Below are 25,634 nucleotides of genomic sequence, written 5' to 3'. Positions count from 1 at the left end.
CTGACCTCATTGACACGCACCCCAGTAACGGCTGCGGACTCCAAGTTTTCTGAGGTTGGAGGAGCAGAGGGCAGCAGTAGTGGTTTCTGTCTATCATTCAGGCTGTGAGTGGGTGTCAAGGGGAGAAGGCTTTTTTTTTTTTTTTCCTTTTTCTTTTTAGGGCCACACCCGCAGCATGCGGAGGTTCCCAGGCTAGGAGCTGAATCAGAGTTACAGCTGCCGGCCTATACCACAGCCACAGCAACACAGGATCCGAGCCACATCTGCGACCTACACCACAACTCATGGCAACGCTGGATCCTTAACCCACTGAGCGAGGCCAGAGATCGAACCCGCAACCTCATGGATCCTAGTCGAGTTTGTTAACCACTGCGCCACGAAGGGAACTCCAGGAGAGGACTGTTTTGAGAGAAGATATTTTTGGAAAGAAAAAGCTCTCAGAATGTTGATGTGATGATGGGAAAGAACCACAGGAGATGAGGGATTCGGAGATAGGAAGGGAGAGGTGATAGCAGACACAGGACATCCCTGAGGAGGCGGGACTGGGGCAGGGAAGGGTCTTCTGGGGACAGGAGATGACCCTTCTGCACTAAAAGGGAAAGAAAGGAAAGAGGAGGAAAGGGGTGAGTGTGGGCCCAGGAAGCACTCAGGTGGCCGGAGGACCCGGGAGGGACTCTGCCTTACCGTGACTACCGTGACGCCTGCATCTGGGGTGGGGATGGGGGTAGGGGTAGGCTGGTTATCAGCTGGCCAGAGCAAGGGGGTGCATCTGAGAAGAGGGAGGAGCTGACACAGCCGATTTGCGCAACTTTCCTGAGTGAGTGTGTGTGTGTGTGTGTGTTTGTGTTAATCAATGAGGGATGAAAGCCCTGGGAGCTGACCCCTCAACAAGTGCAATGGAGGATGTGGGATGAGAAAGGGCTGTCCTTGGGGTCCATCTGTCACAGCGGCTCAGGTGCCTTGCTCCCTCACCTCCATCCAAACACAACCACTGCACACCTAGCAGGGCCCCCCTTTCTCGGCCTGGTGACATAATGTTTCTCTATGCACGTGCTTGAGGTAGTAGGTGAGAAAAAGTCCAGGGTCCCAAAGGGGCGTATCAGGGAAAGCTTGCTCCCACCTCCCAAAGAAGAAGAGGAGGAGGAGTTTGACAAGGAAGCAGCCAAAAGCATGTGTCAAATACAGTTCTCTCCACAGGGGACAGGAAGGGAGCATCCGCTGCCTGCTGAGACCATGAGCTACCTTTCTCAGGCAACAATTAATGAGCTCCTTGGGGTTCCTGTTGTGGCTCAGCGGGTTAAGAACCCGACATAGTGTCCACGAGGATGCTGGTTGGACACCTGGCCTCCATCCGTAGGTTAAGGATCTGGCGTTGTCTCAAGCTGCAGCATAGGTCACAGATACGGCTTGGAGCTGGCGTTGCTGTGGCTATGGCATAGGCCAGCAGCTGCAGCTCCGATTGGACCCCTAGCCTGGGAACTTCCATATGCCATGGGTGCAAGCCCCCCCCGCCCCCCAAAAAGTGGATGAGGCCCTGAATTCATCCAGGTGGCTATCAGCCCACTGGCTGCACAGTCTTTAATCAACTGGCCCTCCCCTCTGGAGCATGGAGTCTGCAAGCGAAGTGGAAAGAAAGGGCATCCACTCTGGAGTCTGGTGAGTCAGGCTCAGAGCAAATCATTTCACTCGGAAGCCACTGCTCATCTGCAAAGTGGGCTCAGGAAGCCTCCTGTTTCTGTGCAGTGAGGCCCTTCTGGGAGGAGTGCCTGACGTTGAGCTGATCCTCAGCCCCAGGCCTGGGGCTGCCGGCCTCCTGCATCCTCCCGCACACAGCAGCTGCTCACCAGACGTTTGGCCAGTTACATTCTTGGACGTGATATGCAAAAAGAATCTGCAAACCAAGTCCTTTGGAACCCTGAGCTTGTGCTACAGTGGCATTCTTGACCGCACACATACGATATCTTTGCAGATGAAGCACAGGGATACTTGCAGAATAAATCCCTTGCAAGGTACAATTAGACCTGGCGGGAAATCAAAAGCAACAGGATCCTCAAGGATTGGCTGGTTGGTGAGGTGAGTGTGCCAGATGCATAAAGGGTAGAAGCCAGAGAGGGGTCTGTGCTGAGTTTAGAAAGAGGCCAAGCTCAGATCTGAGGAAAGATTTGAGGGCTGCGGGCAGCAAGGGGTTGGCCGCCACCTGCGGTGGCAGCGAGGAGGAGCGCCTGGATGGGGTGGTTGAACATCATTCCCGGCGAGGCGGGGTAGCTGGCCAGTGGCAAAGCAGAACCCAGAAACACTTGACGAGATGGGCTCAGCCAAACTCTTGTGTCTGGCACCCCAGGCAGGGCTCAGGGTGGGAGGCGCGGAGAAGTGCCTGGAAGCGCGCGGGACTAGCCTTCCCGCCCAATTAGGATTTGGGATTTTGTCCTCCCTCTGAGCGTAATCTGACGCGATTTAGGAGGGAGGGGGCACGAGGCCGAAACCCGATCCTTCAGTTCTGGGGCTCTGTTAATGTTTAATCAAGCAGGATCATCCGATGGGGCTCGGGTGGCGTGATCTCCCAGACCCCGGACGTCGCGCACGCACACCCGGGAAAGGCTTCCGCCGCGGCGTCGAAACGGCCGCGGTTGCAGGCGGGCTCAGGCGCAGCTCGGTTTCGAGGGAAGAGGGCCAAGCCAGGCAGTGAGACGGCCCGGGGCCAGCACGCGCGGCCGCTGAGCACAGCCCCCAGTTCCAACGCCCGCCGTGACCCCCGCATCCCCGCCGCGATCCATCCTCGCCGCGAGGCACAGTCGCGGACGGCTTGGCCCGCACGTCGACCCCGGAGCGCCCCGACGGACGCAAACTTTTCCTCTCCCCGCGATGGGTGCTGGCAGTTCCGGGCAGCCGTGGTGGCCGCCGCTGCTGCTACTGCTGCTGCTCCTCGGGCCCGCGGGCGCCCGCGCGCAGGAGGACGAGGACGGCGACTACGAGGAACTGGTGCTCGGCTTCAGGTCGGAGGAGGACATTCTGGCTGACACAGCCCAGCACGCGGCCACCGCCACCTTCCACCGCTGTGCCAAGGTGCGGGCGCTGGGGTGGGAGGCGGGGGCCAACTGGCGCGGGAACCCAGGCGGTGGCCATCACCTCTCCGTCCTCGGTTTACTATTTTAACGGAGAGGCTGGAGTGAAGGTCTCTGAGGGCCCTTTGCTCACTTGGTGACAGGCTTGGCGGGGCTCGTGGGGACTGCGGGCACGGTGGCGAGGGAACAGGCACCGTGGTTCTTTAGGGTGCGCTGGGGCGCTTGGCTGCACTGCGCGGGGAAAGATGCACAGAGTTTGGAGACCAGGAAGCGCCGGGTAGGGCGCGCAGAGCACCTCCAGGATCACGGGTCCAGATCCCAGACGGGCCGCATCATCAAGGCTCGGGCCGGTAAAGGCACTAGTGCCCGGAATTTGAATAGAATAGCCCAGTGCACAGAGGAGATATTAATACGCGTCCTGACCCGGACTGGGAAATCTGTGCAGTGCAGGGTGTGTGGTGGGCTGGAGAATGAGAGAGGGTGGGCGTGGAGATCTGGGGGAGAGACTGCAGTCCTGCATCTTTTTTAGTGGAAGAAAAGAACAAAACTAAAGGGGAAGGGGCGGAGTTATTCTCCAGGGGCCAGTTTCCTGAAGATCAATGCCAGCACCTGGCACTTAAGCTGTGGGAACTCCTGCCCAGTGGGGACCACCGTTTCCCTCCAATGGTAATCTTCCCAGAGCTCAAATAAAGTCCCTTTACCGGGCTTGGAGTCAGCCCTGGGGTTGAATCCTGGCTCCATCATTTACTGGCTTAAATGATGGCAAGTCACTTAACCTCTAAGCCTCCATTTCCTGATCTTCAAAAGGGAGGTGACAGGGAATACCCGTTGTGCCTCAGTGGTAAGGAACCCCACTAAGTATCCATGAGGACGAGGGTTTGATCCCTGGCCCCACTCAGCGGGTTAAGGATCCTACATGGCTGTGGTGGAGGTGGCTGTTCCCCTGGCTGCAGTGAGACCTCTGGGAGATGGTTTCTTCGCTGCACATCCTGGGACAGAGGGAAATAGACACCAGGCCTGCCCTTCTGCCCCAGACTCTCTGCCTGAATGAGCAGGGGTGGGGAGGGGTGTCAGACCCTGAGGGCTGCCTGTGCTCTGTGCTAACAGCAGGAGGGGAGGGGCCTCTCCAGTCTGCATCACACAAAAGAGTGACATTTAGTCCACTCTAAACTCTTCCTTGTTCCCTGAGCCTTTCACCTTCTAGAAGGATGGTGATGGGTTGTGGCAAAGCTGAGAAAGGGCACTTCAAGTCACCACCGCCCCCAAATACCTGCTCTAGAAGCAGTGAGTCCCCCATCCTGAGAGGAGTAAACAGAGGATGGATAAGTACCTGAACCAAGTACTCGAGGGAGTTTGGAACAGGAACCTCTGGACATTCCATGTTCATGCATTCAATGGATATTTTGTGAGAATTGAATTTAGAATGAAAACATTTTTGGTAGGCAGCGAAACATTTTAGACCAATCCTTTTATTTCATTTGGGAGAAACTGAGGCTCAGAGAGAGGGAGAGCCCTGCCTCCCTGCCCCGCCCCAATGCATTAGAACTAGGATGGAGTTTGGCCTTCGTCAGGCCATGGGGAGCCACTGAAGGTTCTTGAGCACAGGTGTGTCTGTTTGAGAGCATTAGGAGCAGATAAGGGCTAAGAGCAAACAAGTCTGCTGCGGTAGGCCATGGCCTTGACTCTTCTTGCATTGGAAAACTGTGGCCTCTTTGCTCACTGCCATCCCTTCTGTTTGGTAGATGTTTTGCATAAATACCTCTCTTAGCCTTCCCAGCAGGCCTGTGCCATAGCTATTACGGTCCTCACAGCACAGAGGAGATACCTGGGACTCAGTCAGGTTGACTGACTTGCCCGTGGCCATACAGCCAGTAAATATTGAGGCTGGGATTCAGGCCATGTTTTCAGACAGTCTCTGGAGGGCGGCGTGGAGGAACTAGAAAGGGAAAGAAGTGATTGCATCTAACTGGGGCACAGGGGAGGGAGGTGTAATTAGGAAGGCCTCCAGGAGGAGGTGGCCTTACGTCAGGGACACCAAGGGTGGCCAAGCTTTGGTCCAGTCCCAAGGGGCAGGTGCAGAGAACCTGGTGTTGGCTGTGGCCCACAGCTCCCAATTTTGCCTGACTGCCAAGTTCGAACACGTTGTATAAATTAATACTCATAGTTGGCCTGTATGTGGCTTTGTGAGGCTCCTTATTTGGTAACTTCTTTTTACACTTCCTATGTTCTATGCAGTTTCTTTTGCTGTAATTCTAACTTGTAAACAGAGAAGGTGAGGCACACCTGCATTCTTCTTTTTTAATGTTATCTTGTCCCTCCTTCTTGCTGGGGGCCAGGACGCCTGGAGGTTGCCAGGCACCTACATGGTGGTGCTGAAGGAGGGGACCCACCGCTCGCAGGCAGAGCGCACTGCCCGCCACCTGCAGGCCCAGGCCGCCCGCCGGGGCTACCTCACCAAGATCCTGCACGTCTTCCATGACCTCCTCCCCGGCCTCCTGGTGAAGATGAGCAGCGACCTGCTGGAGCTGGTGAGCGCCCTTGCTGGGTGGGGCACTTTGTGAAAGGGCTGGGCCGCCACCTGCATACTGGGGGGTGTCCTTGGTGTGCCCTTGGCCGACAAGCAGGAGGCAACAAGCATTCATTCAGTACTTACCAAGGACTGAGCCCAGGCCTCCTCGCCGCAATAATACTGCAGAGTTGGATTCGGTTTGGCATATTGTGGCCGAACAACTACTCCGTGTTAAGACCTGTGGAGGCTACTACATGGATTGGAGAGAAATTCAATCCCTTAGTCTAATGGGAGACACATCAAGTTAATGCCTTCAATCAGTCGGCTCATCACACATTTGATCAGGACCTACTGTGTGCAGACACGAGGATGAACCAGACCCAGCCTTTTCCCTTGAGCTCAGTTCAGAAGGAGAGTCTGATAAGTGATGGCCAGTCAGTTAGCTCGGGGATGATATGCCCAGCACAGTGCCAGCAGCATCGGAGGCGGAGGGGACTCAGGCGGCCACAGCGCCAGATGGCACGCATGAGCCCTGAAGGCCAGGCATCTTCTCCAAGGAGCAATGCTGCTGAGCTGCAGCCAACAGACATTTGCCCTCAAGAGCTTAGCTTTGGCATCACACCAGCCTGGGTGCCTTCCCAGATCAGCTCCTTGTTAGTTTGTCTAAACTCGGGCAAATTCCTTTACTTCCTGAGTCTCAGTCCCCTCTCTGTAAGGTGGGCACACAAATAGGAATGGTCATTTATGGACTAATGAGATCATCAATATTTAAGCAGATGCTAAACCCAAGGAGGTGTGGACAGGTGAGGAAAGCCACGGGGACACCGAGGCACCCAGAGATGTGTTGCCATGACAGGTTGATGGGCCAGGAGAGGGAATGGTGTCACTTTTGCCCAGTTGGGAGCTGGTGCCACAGAGGCAGCTCTGCCCAGAGGAGCCATGGTCTCCAAAGGATGCAGCCACTGCAGAAGCCTTGTGCCAAACAGCGACAAGAGGGTGGAAAAGACACCCCCTCTTTTCCCAAACTCCTGCTGGGCCTCCCCCTGGCTGTGCCTAACCTCAAGTCACTGCAAGGCGCCTGGGGGCCGCAGTCTGCAGGGTCAGCCTCCCAGCTCTCTGCAGGGTGGAAAAGGGCAGGAACGGATCTGGGGTGGGGTGGGGGGTAGAGAAACAGAATGGGTAGTGCGGGCATCATGATTTGGGCGTGGAGTCCAGGTCCAGCCCGCCCGGGGCTTGGGCACCGCCTGGCTCTCCAAATGGCATGTCAATTTCCCAGTCCTTCCTAAAGGGCATCCTCTGTGCCGGCTGTGTTGGGCCGCCCAGCCTGAGTGAGGAGGGAACCGCCCCCACCACCAGGAGTGGGCAGGTGGGAGGGTGCTGGCACATGACTTGGGACAGACTTGATCAGCGGGGGTTAGGGCTGTGGTTGTTTGCTCTCAGCCAAATGGCTGAGATGGGAGTTCCCGTCGTGGCTCAGTGGTTAACAAATCTGACTAGGAACCATGAGGCCTCACTCAGTGGGTTAAGGATCCGGCGTTGCCGTGAGCCGTGGTGTAGGTCGCAGATGCAGCTTGGATCTGGCATTGCTGTGGCTCTGGTGCAGGCCGGCAGCAACAGCTCTGATTCGACCCCTAGCCTGGGAACCTCCATATGCCGCGGGAGCGGCCCTAGAAAAGGCAAAAAGACAAAAAAAAAAAAAAAAAAAAAAAAGACAAATGGTTGAGATGAAGCAGATGCCACCCCCATCTCTGGCCCCTGCAGGCCCTGAAGTTGCCCCACGTCCAGTACATCGAGGAGGACTCCTTCGTCTTTGCGCAGAGCATCCCGTGGAACCTGGAGCGGATTCTCCCTGCGCGGCGCCAGGTGGATGAACGCCGCACCCCCAGTAAGCAGCGCCCCCCCCCACCTGCCGCACCCGCCCCCTCCATCCAGCTGGGTCCACGATCCCTCCTTTCTCCCCAGGGTGCCCACCTCTCAGGGGCTTTAGGGCTCAGTACATGCCACTGACCCCTGCTTTTCTGTCTCATCCCCTCCCCCACTCCAGCCCTCACCCCCTGCCTTCCTCCTGCTCAGGGACAATACAGTGCAGGGGTCTTTTCTCCAATAAGCCCCTCTTCCACCTTCTAAAAGTTCTGGTTTGCCTCTTCTGTCCATTTGGAGTGGCCCTGCAGGCTGCACTTAGATGGGGAGGATAAACCTGATCTTGCCCCCCTATTAGGCCCACAGGTCTGGGTGACTCCCAGTGCCCTGAGAACAGGACTAGATGCCTCAGCAGGGCAGACGAGCCCAGTTTTGCGCTGCTCCCACCTGATCTCTGGGCTCCTGCCCTGCTCCACATCCCTCCAACATTGCTGGGCTTCCCCCCATGGGCTGAGGGTCCCCTCCAGGGCTCTCCCACTTTTCTCTCTTCCTGGGGTGGCCTGGCCAGGGCCGCAAGGAGGAGGAGAGGTCAAGAAACGATTCTGGCTGGACCACGTTGAGTTTGAGGGGCCCAGGGAACGAGGTCCGGAGCTCAGCGGAAAGATGATGCCAGGACGTGCCAGGTCAGCCGGACCTGGGCATAGGTTCTGCCTCCACCCCTTACTGGTTCATGTGGGGCCTTGGGAAGCCATTTCCCTCTCTGAGCCTCCCCTTTCTCATCTGTAAAATGGGCACAGGAACCTGTCCTGTCCTTCTCAGAGTGTGATGAGCCTCCAAAGAGGTGAAGGGTGCGCAGATGCTTTGGGAACTGAAAGGCTGGGCAGGTGCTGAGTTGCTGTCATTGCCACAGATAACCGATCTGAGACCTCCCAGGGCTGGTGGCCAGGATAGGGAGATGAACAGGAAGTGGGGAGTGTCATTCTGGGGGTGGCAGCGGTAAAGATGAGGGCCCTGGTCAGGTAGGGTGTACTGGCCGGCAGCCTGTGGCCAGGGAGGGGGTGACTTTTGCGGGAAGAGCCTGCCCCTGCTCACCCCGGGCTGTACAGGTGGGCAGAGCCCCAGACAGCAGCTCTGCTCTCAAAGGCCATGGCTCCATCCTGGCACCCCCATGCAAGCTGGGACTACTGTTGTCCCATGTCACAGAGGAGGAAAGGGGTCTCAAGGGGACTTATCACTCAGGGGTGAAGGAACCTAGGAGTAGCTTCATCCGGCCTCTGAAGCCCTGCAGCCTCTGGCAGGTGGGGAAGGCACCACCCGTCCTGCCTGCATCCCTCCAGAGCCAGGAGCTCTCTCTCCCATGAGTCGGCCCCTGCCGTGCCTGAGAAGCTCAGAAGTAGCCAAGTTCTCCCTGTCCCCTCTGCCCGGGAGGCCTTTGCCCTTGAGCTTCTTGCCCCTTCCTTGCAGGCCACACTCCTTCCTGCCTTGGGGCCCTCTGTCCCTCGCTCCTTCCTCTATTTAACACCCTCCGCTGAGCGTGGCCAAGGATCCCCGCTGCAGGTCTTGGCTTGAGGCCCCCTTCCTCCAGGAAGCCCTTCCTGGCTCCCTGGCGGCTGTCAGGTCTGCCTCTTACACTTGCTCACAGCTGCCCGGACTTCTGCGTAGCTCCTACCCGGTCCTCACTAACTGGTATCATGAAGCTGTTTGTTGGAGCAATGGATTCGCCTTCTTCATGCACTTTGACTCTTCAGATCCTGTTCTGTCGTTAAATCCTGTTCTCTCATGTTTGAGGAGCGGTGAAAAATTACGATTCGGGGCTGGGCATATTTTTTTCCCATTACATTTATGTTTTGAATGTTCACATTGTTATTTAATGTGAATATTCAGAGTGCAGAGGCAGCACGCTTGGTTCTCTTGGTGGTTCCACCATCACCAGCTGTGTGATTTTGGACTGTTATTTATCCTCTCTGTGCCTCACTTTCCTTGTCTGTGAAATAAAGATATAATAGTACATACATCGAGAATATTTTTTTTTTGTCTTTTTAGGGCCGTACCTGCACCATAGGGAAGTTCCCATTGCCGGCCTACGCCACCGCCACAGGAAGATCCAAGAAGCCTCTGCAACCTACTCTGCAGCTCACAGCAACGCCAGATCCTTAACCCAGAGAGCGAGGCTGGGCATCGAACCCACATCCTCATGGATACTAGTCAGGTTCTTAACCCCCTGAGCCACAGTGGGAATTCCCATTGAGGGGAGTTTTAGAGTTAACGTGTGTATGGTGCTTGGAGCTGTGTCTGGGATGTGCTAACTAGTTTATTTTTATTATTATTTTTGTCTTTTTGCCTTTTTCCAGGGCCGCTCCTGCAGCATATGGAGATTCCCAGGCTAGGGGTCTAATCCAAGCTGTAGTCCTGGGCTATGCCAGAGCCACAGCAACGCCGGATCCGAGCCGCGTCTGCGACCTACACCACAACTCACAGCAACGCCGAATCCTTAACCCACTGAGCAAGGCCAGGGATCGAACCTGCAACTTCATGGTTCCTAGTCAGGTTTGTTAACCACTGCGCCACAACGGGAACTCCCTGGGATGTGCTAACTAATTTATATGTGTGAACTCTTACATTAACCTCAGGATTATTCTTTCCTCTCGAACAAACCACGCCTTGGAAAAACGGAGACGGCCTGGTGGAGGTGTATCTCTTAGACACCAGCATCCAAAGTGGCCACCGGGAAATCGAGGGCAGGGTCACTGTCACTGACTTTGAGAACGTGCCCGAGGAGGATGGGACACGCTTCCACAGACAGGTGAGCACGTCCCCCTGGCAGGAGGGCTGCCCGTCTTCCCCCACCCCCGACCAGGAGGTGAAGCCAGTCCTGGAGTGCCACAGCGGCGCCCCTGCTGGCCTCCCCAGCTGTCACTGCCCCTGCCCTGCCATCACTTGCGGGTGGGCACATCTGTCCAGCTGCTCACGGATATCTTGTGGGATGGGTGGGCTCTCTCATCCGGGTTTTGTGTTGATCGAGCAGGCGAACAAGTGTGACAGCCACGGCACCCACCTGGCCGGGGTGGTCAGCGGCCGGGATGCCGGCGTGGCCAAGGGCGCCAGCCTGCGCAGCCTGCGTGTGCTCAATTGCCAAGGGAAGGGCACAGTGAGCAGCACCCTCACAGGTGAGTGATGGCTCTGATGCCCTGGCCTCTGCGTCCTGGCCCGGGGTGGGGCCTCGGCCCAGAGAGAACTGACTCCTGACCGAGGAGGCCAAGGCAGCCTCTGCCCTGGAAGCAGAGTCCTAGAGTGTCAGAGGGGGCCGGGCCCCCCGGGGTGTGAGGACAGATGGAGAAGCGGAGCCCCAGAGACGGGCAGGGCTCAGCCCAGGTAGGTCCTGCAGCTGTGCCCCTCGATCAGCAGTCTTTCTGCAGTTTCACTCTGCTCTTCTTCCCAAATCCTTTAAAAGAGTTGTCTTCTGTCAGCTATTTTTTTAAAATTTATTTTTCAATTTATTTACTTATTTATTTTTGTCTTTTTAGGGCCACACCCATGGCCTATGGAAGTTCCCAGGCTAAGGAGCAAATTGGAGCTATAGCTGCTGGCCTAAACCACAGCCACGGCAACGTTGGATCTGAGTCGTGTCTGTGACCTACACCACAGCTCACTGCAATGCCAGATCCTGAACCCGGTGAGCGAGGCCAGGGATCGAGCCCACATCCTCATGGATACTAGTTGGGTTTGTTACCACTGAGCCAAGACAGGAACTCCTTAAATTTATTTTTTAATAGGGTATAGTTGACTTACAGTGTTGAGTCAATTTCTGCCGTACAGTATAGTGATCCAGTCATACACACACACACACACACACACACACACACACACACAGAAATTCTTTTTCTCGTATCATCTTTCATTATGGTCTATCCCAAGAGACTGGATATAGTCTGTCGTGCTATTTGGTGGCCACACCTGCGGCATACGGAGGTTCCCAGGCTAGGGGTTCAATCAGAGCTATAGCTGTCGGCCTACACCAGAGCCACAGCAAGGCAGGATCCGAGCCACAGCTGTGACCTACACCACAGCTCACTGCAGTGCCAGACCCTTAACCCACTGAGCGAGGCCAGGGATCGAACCTGCAGCCTCATGTTTCCTAGTCGGATTCGTTTCCACTGTGCCACAATGGGAACTCCTGTCATGCTATTTTAGATTTAGATGGACCCTTGGGGTGATCTTAGTAATCTTTCTCCATCTTCTGCTTGCTTACCTCTAGTACCAGGAAACTCGCTCCCTTGCATGAGTGATCGGGCCTGCGGGTCCCCCTGCTTGGGTACACTTGGTGGGGGAACTGGCAGAGGACTTTTTCCAGACTCTTGCAGCTTTCTCCATTCTGTTGCTGCCGGTGAGGTCCAGCTGAGAGCTAGGACCCTGGGGTGCTGTGGACAGAGGAGAGCGGGGGGTGGGGGGTGGGCGGGGTGGGGGTCTCACTTACTGAGTCCCCTCCTGTGGCCAGACCTTGAGCAAAGGACTTTGTCCTCCATACCTAGAGGCGGTTTTGTGATCCTGTTGAACAGTCGATAAAACCAGCTCAGGAGAGGTGACTTGCCCAGGCTCTCCCAGCCAGAGCCAGTGAGCTCACTAGGAGTTTGACCCCCATCGCAACCCCCCAGACCCTTGGGTCAGATGCCGACCCCTGAGCTGGCAGAGGCTGCCACGGGCCTGTTTGAAGGGCTGGAGGGTGCTGGTGGCGCCCTCCTTGTGCTTCATGAGTGGGGCTCTGGTGATTCTTTGCTGTTTAGAGCATCGGCTTTGATGTTGGGGTTGAAAGGCACGAATCAACAATCCTCCACCCCCTTAGATGACCCCCCATGCCTGTCCCACCCCTTTATTGACCGACCTCAGCCCAGCAGGCCAGTTCCCAAAGGTCAGTTTGCAGAGGAGGGGGGTTCTGCTCGGAGGCTGATGGACCTTCCCCGGCCCGATGCCCTGAGCTTGGAGGGCTTCCTGGGGAAGAAGAGGTCCCCGCTTTGGGAACACGCCGCTAGCACCTTACCTGGTGCAGAGCAGAGGCTCAGCAGACAGTGTCTTTTTCTGTCACGGTCACCACCTGTCTCCTTTGTAAGCGATTGACTGAGGGGGAGAGTGTCCTCCTGGATAAATAGCAGCTGTAACTGTGGTTCTTCACCCCCACGCCTGCTCTGCCCCCTCCTGGAGGGACATGGCTGTGGGACCCCACCTCTCACCTCTGCTGCAGCCCCGGGGACCTCCTGGAGGCTCAGATTCAGAAGGTTCTGTGGGTTCAGCCGGCCACCCCTCCGTCTGACAGAGCAGGAGCCGGGACCTGAGAGGAGACGCTTTCAGCTCCGGCTCCTCTGGAACATCAGGGCTGGGGCTGGTTTTATTTATTTATTTTATGTATTTATTTATTTATTTTTTGCTTTTTAGGGCCATACCCTCAGCATATGGAGGTTCCCAGGCTAGGGGTCCGATTGGAGCTGCAGCTGCCAGCCTACACCACAGCCACAGCAACGCAGGATCCTTAACCCACTGAGTGAGGCCAGGGATTGAACCTGTGTCCTCCTGGATGCTAGTCAGATTTGTTAACCGCTGAGCCACGATGGGAACTCCCGGGGCTGGTTTTAGAATCCAGGCCACCCCTGGGCCTGAGCTGCCGAGCTGCACACTTGGCTCTGGGGTTGGGGAGGGCAGCCGCGGTCAGGGAATGACACCCCCTCAGGGGGCAGGGTTATCAGGTCTGCAACCTCCTCACCAGCCCAGATCCTCTCCATAATCTGAGCAGCAGTGTCCCCTTTTATATGTGGGGGGTGGGGGTCACATGTCTGCAAGTGGGCAGCAAGGACTCACTGGAGTGTGTGTGTGTGGGGGGGACTCTACACCGGCCTTGAAGGATGGCAAAAAGATTACGACGGTCAGAGGCAGGGTGGAGGAGGCCCTTCCTGTTCTTCTGTGGACCTTATATATCCTCTGGTGCCTCAGTTTCCTGGAAAGGGAAAGTAACAGCAAGGTTATTGTGCACTTGAGAGGAGCCTGGTGCATGTAAGTGCTTGGGAGTTGGCTGCCTTACAGTGCTGCTGTTGTTAGCATGCTTCCCAAGTGTATTTTATTTTTTTTTTCCTTTTCTAGGGCCACTCCCGTGGCAGATGGAGGTTCCCAGGCTAGGGGTCTACTTGGAGCTGTAGCCACCGGCCTACGCCAGAGCTGGATCGTTAACCCACTGAGCAAGGTCAGGGATCGAACACACGACCTCATGGTTCCTAGTCGGATTTGTTAACCACTGCGCCACAACGGGAACTCTGATTCCCAGCTGTATTACTCAGGGTGTTGCAGAGACGCAGAAGCAATAGGATGTGTGTGCATATTTATATTTATAAATACACACATAGACTCATATATTGCAGGGCTGGCTGAAATCTGCAAGGCAGGCTGGCAGGCTGGGAATTCTGGCAAGAATTGATGCCGTAATCTTGAGTCTGAGGCAGTCTGGACACAGAATTCCTTCCTCCTCAGGGGACCATCCACCTTTTCTCTTAAAGTCTTCAACTGTTTGGACGAGGCCCACCCCCATTTGCTTTAGTCAAAGTCTATTGATGTAAACATTAGTCGCATATATTAAAGTACTTTTACAGCAACGTTTAGACTGACGTCCGAGCAAACACCTGGGCACCATAGCCTCACCAAGTTGACACGTAAACTTGACCCTCACAAGGGCCTTGAGCATGTCTTCTCGGGGGTGACCTTGGCTTTATCCTCTCAGGCCTGGAGTTCATTTGGAAAAGCCAGCTGGCGCAGCCCTCAGGGCGGTTGGTGGTGTTGCTGCCCCTGGTGGGCGGCTACAGCCGGGCCCTCAATGCCGCTTGCCAGCGCCTGGCAGGAACAGGGGCAGTGCTGGTGGCCGCTGCTGGCAACTTCCGGGACGACGCCTGCCTCTACTCTCCGGCGTCATCTCCCGAGGTGGGTGTTCCAGAAGGGCTGGAAGGCTTCGGGGGAGGGGGCCCGCTGGGCTTCATGGGGTGCATTCCCGAGCCGGCCTGGCTTTGGAGGTGTCAGAGCCTCTCGGAGCCAAAGTTGGGCAGGGGAGGGGCTTGAACCTCCCACAGCCTAGCCTCTGACACGGCCTGGCCCTTCTCCCTCTGAATCCCTGGCGCCTTCTCCCCATCACGTCCATCTGGACTCTGTCTGCTCATATCAGAGTGATACCGCAGTGCCCTCAGCTGTTCCCTGGCTTCCCCCTGCTCACTTTCCCATCCACCATGTTAGGGCCAAGGGGCTCTGCCCACATCGCTGTCCTGCCCAGTGCCCCCCGGGCCTCTCCACTGTCCACCTCCTGCTAAATGCCCTCGAAGGCCCGGTATTGAGGGCCTAGGTACATCCCAAGCAGGGGGGCCACATGAGCACAGAGATGACACCTCTGATCTCAAGGTGCTGACTCGGTGGGGCCCATGCCTGTCTGTTCCTCTGTCCCACATGCAAGGGCATCCCCTGGGTGTTGGGTGGAGTGGGCGCCGGGATTACCAAGGGGGAAGGGATCTCATCACGGTCTGGGGATGTGGAGAGGCACAGGGGTCGGGGGGTGGCACTGCTGTGAGCCTAACAGTGATGAATAACCTTCCTTGGCTGCCTATTAAAATCGCAGAAAGCAGACAAACCCCAGCGTGTCCTCTCTACCTTGCTGGCTCTGGTTTTCTCCATAGCACTTACGTCACCTAATGCACAGCATCGTCTACTGTTTGTTTGCTGGCTGTGTCCCCCACTACAACATCAGCACCTCGGCACCTTCAGGAATGGTCCCTGGCCTATGGCAGGGACAGAAGGCAGAGCTAGGGCCAGAGGGATCAGATTTCCCTCTGGAGGGGCTATTTGAATGGGACCCAAGCAGATATGTAGGAGTTGGCCAGCCCAGCTGGCAAGGTCTCCGTCTCCCTATATCCCTCTCCTTGGCTCCCCTATCTGCCATCCACCCCCTTACCTCTCCAGGTCATTACCGTTGGGGCCACCAATGCCCAGGACCAGCCGGTGACCCTAGGGGTCCTGGGGACCAACTTTGGCCGCTGCGTGGACCTCTTTGCCCCAGGTGATGACATCATTGGTGCCTCCAGCGACTGCAGCACTTGCTTCACGTCGCAGAGCGGGACGTCACAGGCTGCCGCCCATGTGGCTGGTGAGTTGCTGCCCCACCCCTCAACCAACATGATTCTGACAACCCCTAAGGCAGCCAGGGTCTGCGCCAGGACCCTGTGTGTTGGGCGTGGGGGACCAAAGATGAATAAGACTAATGGTGCCCTCAGTCTGATGGGGGGGCAGATGCCCAAACATAGTAGCCAGGGTTGTGTGGAAGGGAGCCTAAGGGAGGTGCCTGCCCAGCCTAAAGATCAAAGAAAGCTTCCCGGAGGAGGGACATGGCATCTGGGGTTTGGTGGATGAATAGGAGTTTACCTGGCAAACAAAACAGCAATTTCCAAGGCTCACAGGTATGAGAGCAGGATGTATGTTTTACTCTGGCTGTCTTTTAGCATGGGGTTGCAGGTGGTTTGAAGAACAGCTTGATGTGCCAGTGTGTGTGCACGTGTGTGCACATGAGAGTGTGTGTGTGTGTGTGTGTGTGTGTGTGTGTGTACCAGGAGAGGAAGGTCAGGAAGGAGGGCCAGGCCACCACCATCTCTCACTGCCCACCCCACAACCAGGAATTGTGACCATGATGCTGACGGCTGAGCCGGAGCTCACCCTGGCTGAGCTGAGGCAGAGGCTGATCCGTTTCTCTGCCAAAGATGTCATCAATGAGGCCTGGTTCCCTGAGGACCAGCGGGGGCTGACCCCCAACCTGGTGGCCACACTGCCCCCCAGCAGCCATGGAGCAGGTCAGCAGGATGGCAGGGTGGGCAGACTGGGGCTTGGGAGGTCTCGGGAGGTCGTGTGACCTGGGCAATCCTGCCACTAGCTCCTAGAGACTGGGGGTGGGGGCGGATTTAGAACAGGCTCAGAAAGGGCTTTGCAGGGCTTTCCTGACAAGTTTCAATGGGAAATGGATCGCGTTCTTTAAGGCCCTTCTCCCCACCGGGATCCAAAGAGCTGGACCTCCGCGAGCAGAGCCCTGATGGAGGCCCCCCTCCCCACGCACCCCTCCTCACCCCAGGGCCTTCTTGCAGGTGGGCAGCTGTTCTGCAGGACCGTGTGGTCGGCACACTCGGGGCCCACGAGGACCGCCACAGCCGAGGCCCACTGCGCCGCCCCCGAGGAGCTGCTGGGCTGCTCCAGCTTCTCCGGGAGCGGGAGGCGGCGGGGCGAGCGCATTGAGGTGACTTACACCCTCCCCTCGGAGCGTGAAGTGGGGTTCTTGCCAGGCCCAGATCGGCCCCTTCCTCCTCTGAACTCGAGGGCCTGTCTGCAAGTTAAAGCGGGTGGGGCCCATCTCTGCCACGTGGTTTGGGTGCCGCTGGAGGGAGCCAGGCGCAGGTTTCCTGGGAGACTCTGCAGGATATGGCTGGATGGACTCCAGCTCCCACCTGCAGGGCGGGGAGAGCTGGTCTTTGATGCCTCTGGACACAGTGGCCTTCAGGGCTCTTTTCCTTCAGATGTTCCATGGTTCTGGCAGTTGATGAATCTTCTCAAACCAGCCAAAGGTGACAGAGCCCTGCACAGATGATGTCAGCCATGATGTGTTTTGTTTTTGTGTGTGTTTGTTTTTGCCTTTTAGGACCATACTTGCGGCATATGGAAGTTCCCAGGCTAGGGGTCCAGTCAGAGCTGCAGCTGCTGGCCCACACCACAGCCACAGCAATGCAGAATCCGAGCTCACGGCAGCGCTGGATCCTTAACCCACTGAGTGGGGCCAGGGATCCTTAACCCACTGAGCGAGGCCAGGGATCAAACCCACATCCTCATAGATACTAATCGAGTTCATTACTGCTGAGTCACAATGGGAACTCCCGGCCATGGCGTTGTGATGGAAAGGCAGCACCTGGGCCAGGAGGACAGGGGCGGGTGGGCATTTCTGTCTGAGAGATGGCATCTGGGAGTGTGCTTGACCGTGCATTGGAACCTGCAAGTGATTGCATGTGGGGGAGGCTGAGAGTGGGTCCGGGCCCCTTAGGCTGGGTCCTAGCTCTGGGATCTTAGATTTCCCAGCAGCTCTGTTTTAAAGTCCCTCTCAGTGTCCAGAAGCACCATATAACACACAGCGCTGCCCATCTGCAGAACAGTCTGCAGGAGCGAGGCTTGTCCTCAGAGGCCGGCTGGCCTCTGCAGGGATGCTGGAGAGGGTTTGAGGGGTTGGGACCAGGTGCCCGAGTTGGTTCCTTCTAGCCCTCTTACCCTGGGTCTTGAAGCCCTTTCTAATGCAGGTTCCTGTTTCTGTCTTTGGCTCTCAGGTCCGAGGGAGCAGGCGTGTCTGCCTGGCCTACAACGCGTTTGGGGGTGAGGGCGTCTATGCCGTTGCCAGGTGCTGCCTGCTGCCCCGGGCCAACTGCAGCATCCACATGGCTCCACCAGCCGGGGCTGGTGTGCAGACCCGTGCCCGCTGTCACCAGCAGAGCCACGTCCTCACAGGTAGGAGGCAGGGCCCACCCTGGGGTGGGGAGGCATCCCTGTCTCCTTGTGCACCTGCCCCCACCTGGCTGGTCCCACAGTGGAGCCCAACTGCCTGGCATGAAGACCAGTGCTACCGCTCCATCCCCGTGACCCTGGGCGGGCACCTCCGATGTCTCAGCTTCAGCTTCTCCTCCCTAAAAGGAAGAAGCGTACGTAGTTCTTGCCTCTTTGGGTTGCCGTGAAATGAATAACACCTAGAGCTCCAGGCCTAGAGCATCAAAGGCAATATTCTGAGAGGCAGTGGAGCACAGGAGGGGCAGTTCAGGGAGTGGCTCTGAAAGGGGAGGTGACCTTGGTTTAATCCTGGCTCTGCCAGTCATCAGCTGTGTGACCCAGGCAAGTTACTTAACCTCTCTGTGCCTCAGGCACCTCCTCAATAAAATGAGGATGATGGATGCTGAGAAGCATTTCGCTTGGTGCTAGGACAAGATAAATGCCTGCTCTCATGATTAGCACCTATTGCTTTCAAATCTATCCTGTGGGTGGGTTACCTTGTGTTAAAGACGTGCCCAGGGTAGGTAGCAGGAAGTCACAGATGGGGACCTTGTGGGGGACCTGGGGATGGCGCCCCTCAAATTGGGAGGGGGCAGAGCTGTCCTGCCGAGGGGGAGAGAGGGAAGTTCTGGGGCGAAACTGGGGAGAGGGCAGGTGGTGGCCTGGAACAGCTGGCTCAGGAGTTCATTCTCCATCGAGCATGTCCTGGGAGCCACTGAAGGTTTAGGAGGGCGAGGAGGAGGGTGATGAGCGAGAGTGACGAGTTCGGATCCGGCTCTAGGCAGAGTGGCTGGTGAGCGCTGCAGGATGGCTTTGCAGTGGAACGATGAGCCCAGTCAGGTGGAGAGGCTGGGACGGGTCCAGAAGGCCACTGGCCATCTCACCGGGGTCCTGGCTGGGTGGGAAGTCCATCGTGTTCCGATCACTCCCCCTTTGGGCACGCCCAGCAGATGAACTCCAGGGCACGTGCCAGTTCGAAGTCATTGGAGCCACAGAACCCTGCTACCTATACCGCACATCCAAAAGGGTCCCGCTTCACAGCAAGGGAACTGCACCCTGGACATGCCGAGTGACCTCTCCAAGGCCACAGCTGGGACTCGGGGATTCTAGTGACTGTGACCCTAACACGTGTATGGAACCCTTGCCCAGAGCCAGGCACTGCTGGGCTCCACGTGCCCATCCTCGTTTCACCCTCACAGCCTCCCTTTCCCCTTGTCATAGAGGGAAACTGCAGTTTTGCTGGAGCTGAGGACCACTCTGCACCGACTCGTAGCCAGCGGGTGTATCTGTCTCCTAAGCAGATCGGGGGAGACCCAAGCGCCCCAGAGAGACGTCGAGCTCACCCTGAACTTCTGCCTGGGTGGCTGTGGGGGAGGGGAGTTCCATCTGCCCGTCTAGCATCTCAGGCCTTGGAGCCCCTACCCCACTGCTGGAGAGGAGATAGTGTGTTTTCCCTGCAAAACTAAGGTTCAGAGAGGTTATGTTACGATTACACAGCAGGCCAGTGGCAAGGTTGAGTTGAGAACCCAGGAGTTCTGTCGCTCAGACTAGCGCCTCTTTCCTGCCCTGACTTGTTTCCAGGTTTCCCAGCTCCAAACTCAGACCCTAAAGTGATGGAGACTGATGGGGGTGGGGAGGAGAGACAGAGGGTCCCCCAGCATCCAGGTGTCTCAGCCGGCTCTGCTCTGCCCCAGGTTGCAGCTCCCACTGGGAGGTGGAGGACTCTGGCCCCCGCAGGCGGCCTGTGCCGAGGCCTCAGGGTCAGCCCGACCAGTGTGTGGGCCACGAGAAGGCCAGTGTCCACGCTTCCTGCTGCCATGCGCCGGGTCTGGAGTGCAAAGTCAGGGAGCACGGGATCCCAGGCCCTGCAGAGAAGGTGAAGAGGCACGGGGGGTAGGGTGGGGGTGGCGGGACAGGTGCCCAGCACCCTGAGGGGTGGCATGTGTCTGTCCTGTGCAGCTTTTCTGTGTCAAGGTTTGTGTCACCACCACACCCTCACGTGTCTGGGGAGTAGTTTGCGGGGTGGGTGCTGTCAGCAGCTTTTGCAGCTGTGTGGATAGCCTGTGTGTGTGTGTGTGTGTGTGTGTGTTGGTGTGTTGCTGGTCCAGTTCTTGCTATTGTCCAGCTCAGTGTTCTTGGGGGACCCCCCTCTCTGCAGAGAGTATGCATAAATATTGCATAAGGAAAGCGGTCCACATGCATTCACTGGTTAACCCACTTGACCCATCTGCTGGGAGTGTGACTCAGCCATGACTCCCCCTCCAAGAGATGGGGACCCTGAGCTGAGTGCTGCTGGTGGAGGGGCAGCCATTGAGGCAGGGACACGCAGGCAGAGAGGGGGAGGCACACACACGGCCTGGGGCATGAGTGGCCCTCAGACACCGCCAGTGCAGACCGCAGCCTATGGCTTCCCTGTGTCTCCTTTTAAAAGCCACAGAGGAGTTCCCATCATGGCTCAGCAGTAGTGAACTCAACTAGTATCCATGAGGATGCGGCTTCGATCCCTGGCCTCACTCAGTGGATGAAGGATCCGGTGTTGCCGTGAGCTGTGGCGTAGGTTGCAGAGGCAGCTCGGATCCTGCATGGCTGTGGCTGTGGTGTAGGCCGGCAGCTGCAGCTCTGATTGGACCCCTAGCCTGGGAACTTCCATATGCTGCAGGTGCGGCCCTAAAAATAAATAAATAAATAAATAAATAAATAATAAAAAGCCACAGGGAACTTAAGAGGAAGCCCTGGGGAGTCCACTCTTGGACCTCAGAGGAGGGTTGTAAGCGTGCGAGTCTGCAGTGATTGTGCTCTGTCTGGCTGTGGCATTTCTTGAGGGCTGGGGCTGTCTCAGGTCCATTTGTTCAGCAAGTCTTGAGGCCTGTGCTGTTCCAGGTACCATTCCAGTTGGTGGGACTACAAACCAGGCTCTCTCGGGGCGTCCATTCTAGTAGGGGAGAAGCAGAGTCAACAAATAAGTAATATTTTGGAGTATTAGAAGATGCTGTGGAGAAGAGTAAAGCAGGAAAGGGGAGGGGGGCCGCTCAGGAGAGGCCTCCCTGAGAAGGTGGGAGGCATCACAGGGACCAGAGTTCCAGGCAGAGGGAACAGCCAGAGCAGAGGCCCTGAGGTGGGAGCGTGCCTGGAGAGCCCCAGGAACAGCCAGAGGGCCAGTGAGGTGGGAACGGAGCAGGTGGGGGCACCAGAGACAGGTTTGAGGCGGGGCCTGAGGGCTGCAGTCAGGATTTGGGTTTTGGCTCTGGTGAGCTGGGAGCCACGGGTTTTGAGCCCGGGGTGGGGAGGGGAGTGGGTATCTGACCTCCCTGCTGTGAGCGGGTTCATTCAGGCCACTGAGGCAGGTAGACTGCAGGGGATGGGGCCGAAACAGGGAGACCGACGGCAGCTACGGTGACTCACCAGGCCCAGGTTGGGGGGCTCCGCCAGCAGGAGCACAGAGGTACTGCACGTTGAAGGAGAAGCCCTCAGGTTTGGATATGGCAGGAGCGCTGGAGGGGGCTTCCCAGGCATTTGCTTTGCTCTTGGGCCCCCAACTTGGCCCCTGATGGCTTGGGCAGGGCTGTGAGAGGTGTCGTGTTAGGGGAAGGTGGCGGGCAGCCATCCGCCTGTGCCCTGCAGGCCTGGCTTGCAGGGGGCTGTGCCTTACATCTTTTGTCCCTGGGCCCTTGGCAGGTCACCGTGGACTGCGAGGAGGGCTGGACACTGACCAGCTGCGGGGCCCGCCCCGGGGCCTCCCACACCCTGGGGGCCTACGCGATGGACAACACGTGTGTGGTTCGGGGCCAGGATGTCAGGGCAGGAGGCAGGACCAGCGAGGAGACCGCCACAGCCATGGCCATCTGCTGCAGGCGCCGGCCCTCGGGGGAGGAGGCCTCCCAGGAGTCCCAGTGACAGCCCGGCCCAGGGCGCGAGCCTGGGGAAGGGGTCCAGGCCTGGGGGCTGTGGTCCAGGCCTCGGCTGAGCTTCGAAGCAGTTCCTCCCTCCCTCTTCCTCAGTGCTCTTCAGCTTGGGCCCCGGGGACAGGGGAGCGCTGTCCTCCTAAGCTCTGGTGCTGGCCCTCAGGGTGTCCTGGCTCCCGGCCTGGATCACCCCTCCCCAGGCCTGAGCTGAGTACGAGGCTGAGTGGCCAGGGTTGCAGGTGTCCACCTGCTGCCATTAAGGCAGGTCAGGCTGTGCTCTGCTTCCTGCCAGCCACTCCTGGGGCCGATGCTGTGGGCGGAGTTACCTTCTATTGAGCTCCTGCTTCAGGTCAGGCGGTCAGCGGATCCCCAGGCATCCGTGAAGGGGGTGGTCAGCCCTCCATGGGAAGGCAGGCAGGCACTCGAGGGCTAGAAGGGGCCAAATATGGGTTGGGGCAGTGAAAGGTGGAGATGGCCCCTCATCTCCTGTCCACCTTGGGGAGGCTCTGTTGGGCTCCCTGGTTAGTGGAGGATCAATTTTCCATGCCTCTGGGGGTGCAGGGGGTACTGACAGGGGGTGACACTTCCCCAGATGTGGCCAATGTTTCAAAATGTCCAAAGGGCTTCTGCAGTTACATTCTCACAAGGTTTCAGAGCAGCCCTGGGGCAAAGGCAGGGCCTCTCTTTTTTTTTTTTTTTTTTTTTTTTGTCTCTTTAGGGCCACGCCCGTGGCATATGGAGGTTCTCAGACTGGGGGGTCTAAGAATCGGAGCTATAGCTGCCAGGCTACGCTAGAGGCCACAGCAACACAGGATCCGAGCCGTGTCTGCGATCTACACCACAGCTCACGGGAATGCTGGATCCTTAACCCACTGAATGAGGCCAGGGATCGAACCTGCATCCTCATGGTTACTAGTCAGATTCATTTCTGCTGAGCCACAATGGGAACTCCAGGCCTCTTCTACCCATTGGGTAGATGAGGAGGTCGAGGCTAGAAGCATGAGCCCAGGGTCCGCTGCCAAGACTCCTCGGTTGAAGTCCTTGCTTTCTCTAGAGAGATGGCCGTCAGTTTGGGGATCACCAGGGGCCCTCCCAGTCCTGCCGTTAGGACTCACCTCCTGAAGACAGCCTTTGTTGAGAACGTTCCTAGCTCTTGTACCCACCCCTTGAGCCACCAGCCGCAGCATGACAGATGCAGCCAGACGTGTCCCAGGTGATCACGGGGCTGTGCCTCTGTTTCTCCCAGTTGCCCTCAACTTGCTCTGGCTCAGGCTTGGCAGTCCCCCCACATCAGCCTGCAGGGGGACATCACCCCAGGGCTGGCCCCTTCAGTTTGCAGTGGCGGGCCATCTGGTCCATCCACCCTCTTACCCAGTCCTCCTCCTGCACAGGACACCCTGTCGCCCCCCACCCTAGGAAGAAACTGGGAACCAGAGATAGGGTGGGTGCCTGCCAAGCTCACACGGCCGGGAAGCAGAGGGGTACCGGGGTATAAGCCCAGATTTGTCTCTAAAGCTAGGCCTCTTTTTACTGCACCAGCTTGGCATCCCATCTATGTAAGTTAACAGAGGCTCAGAAGGGGGCACACAGACCTGGGTAGCACTGTGAGCGAGGACAGAGCACTGGGCAAAAGGCACGGGCCGATGCGGTGGGACCCCAGCGGACAGGCCTTTGGAGGGATGGAGGGGGGAGGGGGGCCCAACTCTCCCTCCTCGAGCTCCCCCACCCCACCCCATCCCCACCCAAGCAAACAAACAAGCATGCATTCATTTCTGGGTCTGGTGTTTGCCAACAGCTGATGCCTTTTCACAGTTCGAAGCTTTTCTAGACCTGTTTTGCTTTTGTAACTTGAAGATATTTATTCTGGGTTTTGTAGCCTTTTTATTACATGGTGACTTTGAAAAATAAAAACAACTTTGTCCATGACTCTTGCCTGAATGTGACCATCTAGGATGAGGCCTTGCTTAGGCAGTTGATACAATCAGCCTTTTCCTGTAGCTCCCGAGTTCCCCCAGCCACCAGGGTTCCCCCTCCTTGGTAACTTATGCTCCACATGGTTCTGGATGCTCAGGGTCCCTGTGTCCTTTCCAGTCTCCTCTCCTAGCACCTGGCACAAGGCCTGGTGCAGAGTCAATGTCTATGGAATAAGTTAATTATACCAGTGGCTGACTCTGTAATGAGTCCAAGGTCACTTTTCATGATTTTTTTTTTTTTGGCTTTTTAGGGATGCACCAAGGCATATGGAAGTTCCCAGGCTAGGGGGTTGAATGGAGCCACAGCTGCCTACACCACAGCCACGCAGAATCCGAGCCATGTCTGCGACCTACACCCCAGCGCACGGCAACGCCGGATCCTTAACCCACTATGCAAGGCCAGGGATCAAACCTGCGAACCTCATGGTTCCTAGTTGGATTTGTTTCTGCTGCTCCACGAAGGGAATTCCTCATGATTTTAAATTAAGGAACAGTCTCAGGACTTTCCACAATTATCCCATTCAGTGTGGGCCCCTCAGCTCCATTCAGAGGCCAGTGAGCATCTGTCTTAAGCAAGGGCTAGCTCTAAACAGCCCATATCAAAGGCAAAAATCCTCTTAAACTCTATTTTGACAATTTAGTGTCATGGAAAGGGTTCAAGAGCTGCCAGCTGCTAAGGGACGGCTGTGTACGTGAGCCCACTGGCACCTCCGCCTGCTGTGCACACTGGATGCCCCTCCCAACACTGCCCAAGGCAGCAGAGACTCAGGGGTCACCTCGTTAGCTGTCTATGCCCGGATGGCTCCAAGGCTTGAGAACAGGGACTGGTTCTTGCCAATGTTGGCAGTTGGTGGCTGGGAGTGGGGAAGGGATGGGAGTGAGCTGCAGAAGATCTAGAGCAGCAGACGCCCACCCCAGGGGAAGGGAATCATGTGTGCAAATGCAGGGCGTTAGGGGTGAGGCTGAGACTCGTGGGGTCTAGCGAGAGACCCAGCCTACCAGAGACATGACTCATGCTGGGGACCACTGGGAGGCCTGAAAGCTAAGGGGGAGATGCCTGCAGGCCACTGGTCTGAGTCTGGCAAATCCTTATAGAGCTTTGCAAATGAATCCTGAAATGGTCAGGGTATCCATAAGAAGAAAAAGTAAAAGGCTGCCCTCATTGTTAAAAGAGTAGACCTTATTCCCACCACCAGTGCAAAGGACAAAAAAGAATCAGCACCACTTCCTACCCGGCCACCGGCCCCTGGGACCCCCTTGCTTGACCGTAGCCGTTTTCTGATATGCGCAGAAAAATGTTGGTGAGACTTGGACTGTTTTTGAAAAATTTATTTTATACCCTTAGAAGCTAAGAACTCTGCCACTCAATGCACCAAATTTAGAATTAAGATTCTTCTCTAGTTTATCTACTTTTTGAAACCTTATAAACAAGATTTTGTACACAAGAGGTAGCAGAGGAAAATTCCAGTCTGCTTGTTCCAAGCTCAAAAGGTAACCGCACACACCTCGATGTTAGCAGGGAGGGTGGAGCAAGACAGGGTGAGGCTGGGGACACGTGCTCTAAGCCCGCGTCTGTTCTAGCTGTCAGGGCTGTGTGCGGCTCCAGGGGAGGTCGTAGGCCAGGTGCCCCCGGGGAAGGCTCAGAGGGTCAGTCTGCTTTCTTTCCCAGGATGCCTCTAAGGGGTCGACTCACCCATCCTAGGACGGGTTTCATGAAGGGAACTTCGAGAACACACAGCCTTGACTT

The 25,634-nt window shown here is 56.8% G+C and overlaps 1 protein-coding gene across 1 annotated transcript; it reads left to right on the top strand.

Moving 5' to 3' along the window:
- The first annotated feature begins 2,590 nt into the window (after positions 1 to 2,590).
- Positions 2,591 to 23,840, top strand: PCSK9 (proprotein convertase subtilisin/kexin type 9). The gene is made up of 12 exons (XM_005653438.4): positions 2,591 to 3,063; positions 5,399 to 5,590; positions 7,333 to 7,456; positions 10,062 to 10,234; positions 10,457 to 10,598; positions 14,189 to 14,385; positions 15,409 to 15,592; positions 16,116 to 16,289; positions 16,578 to 16,726; positions 17,799 to 17,976; positions 19,707 to 19,888; positions 21,688 to 23,840. Exons 1-12 carry the CDS (start codon positions 2,863 to 2,865, stop codon positions 21,904 to 21,906), a joined length of 2,115 nt encoding a protein of 704 aa, XP_005653495.3. The 5' UTR covers positions 2,591 to 2,862; the 3' UTR covers positions 21,907 to 23,840.
- The last annotated feature ends 1,794 nt before the right edge of the window (positions 23,841 to 25,634 follow it).

This window comes from Sus scrofa, chromosome 6, assembly GCF_054392235.1.
Source record: "Sus scrofa isolate SSC_HxYL_T2T_F1_AM1 chromosome 6, Sscrofa_HxYL_maternal_Yorkshire_Landrace_v2.0, whole genome shotgun sequence".
NCBI lineage: Eukaryota > Metazoa > Chordata > Mammalia > Artiodactyla > Suidae > Sus > Sus scrofa.
Note: the sequence above shows the minus strand (reverse complement) of the source record. Positions and strands in the feature narration are given on the sequence as shown.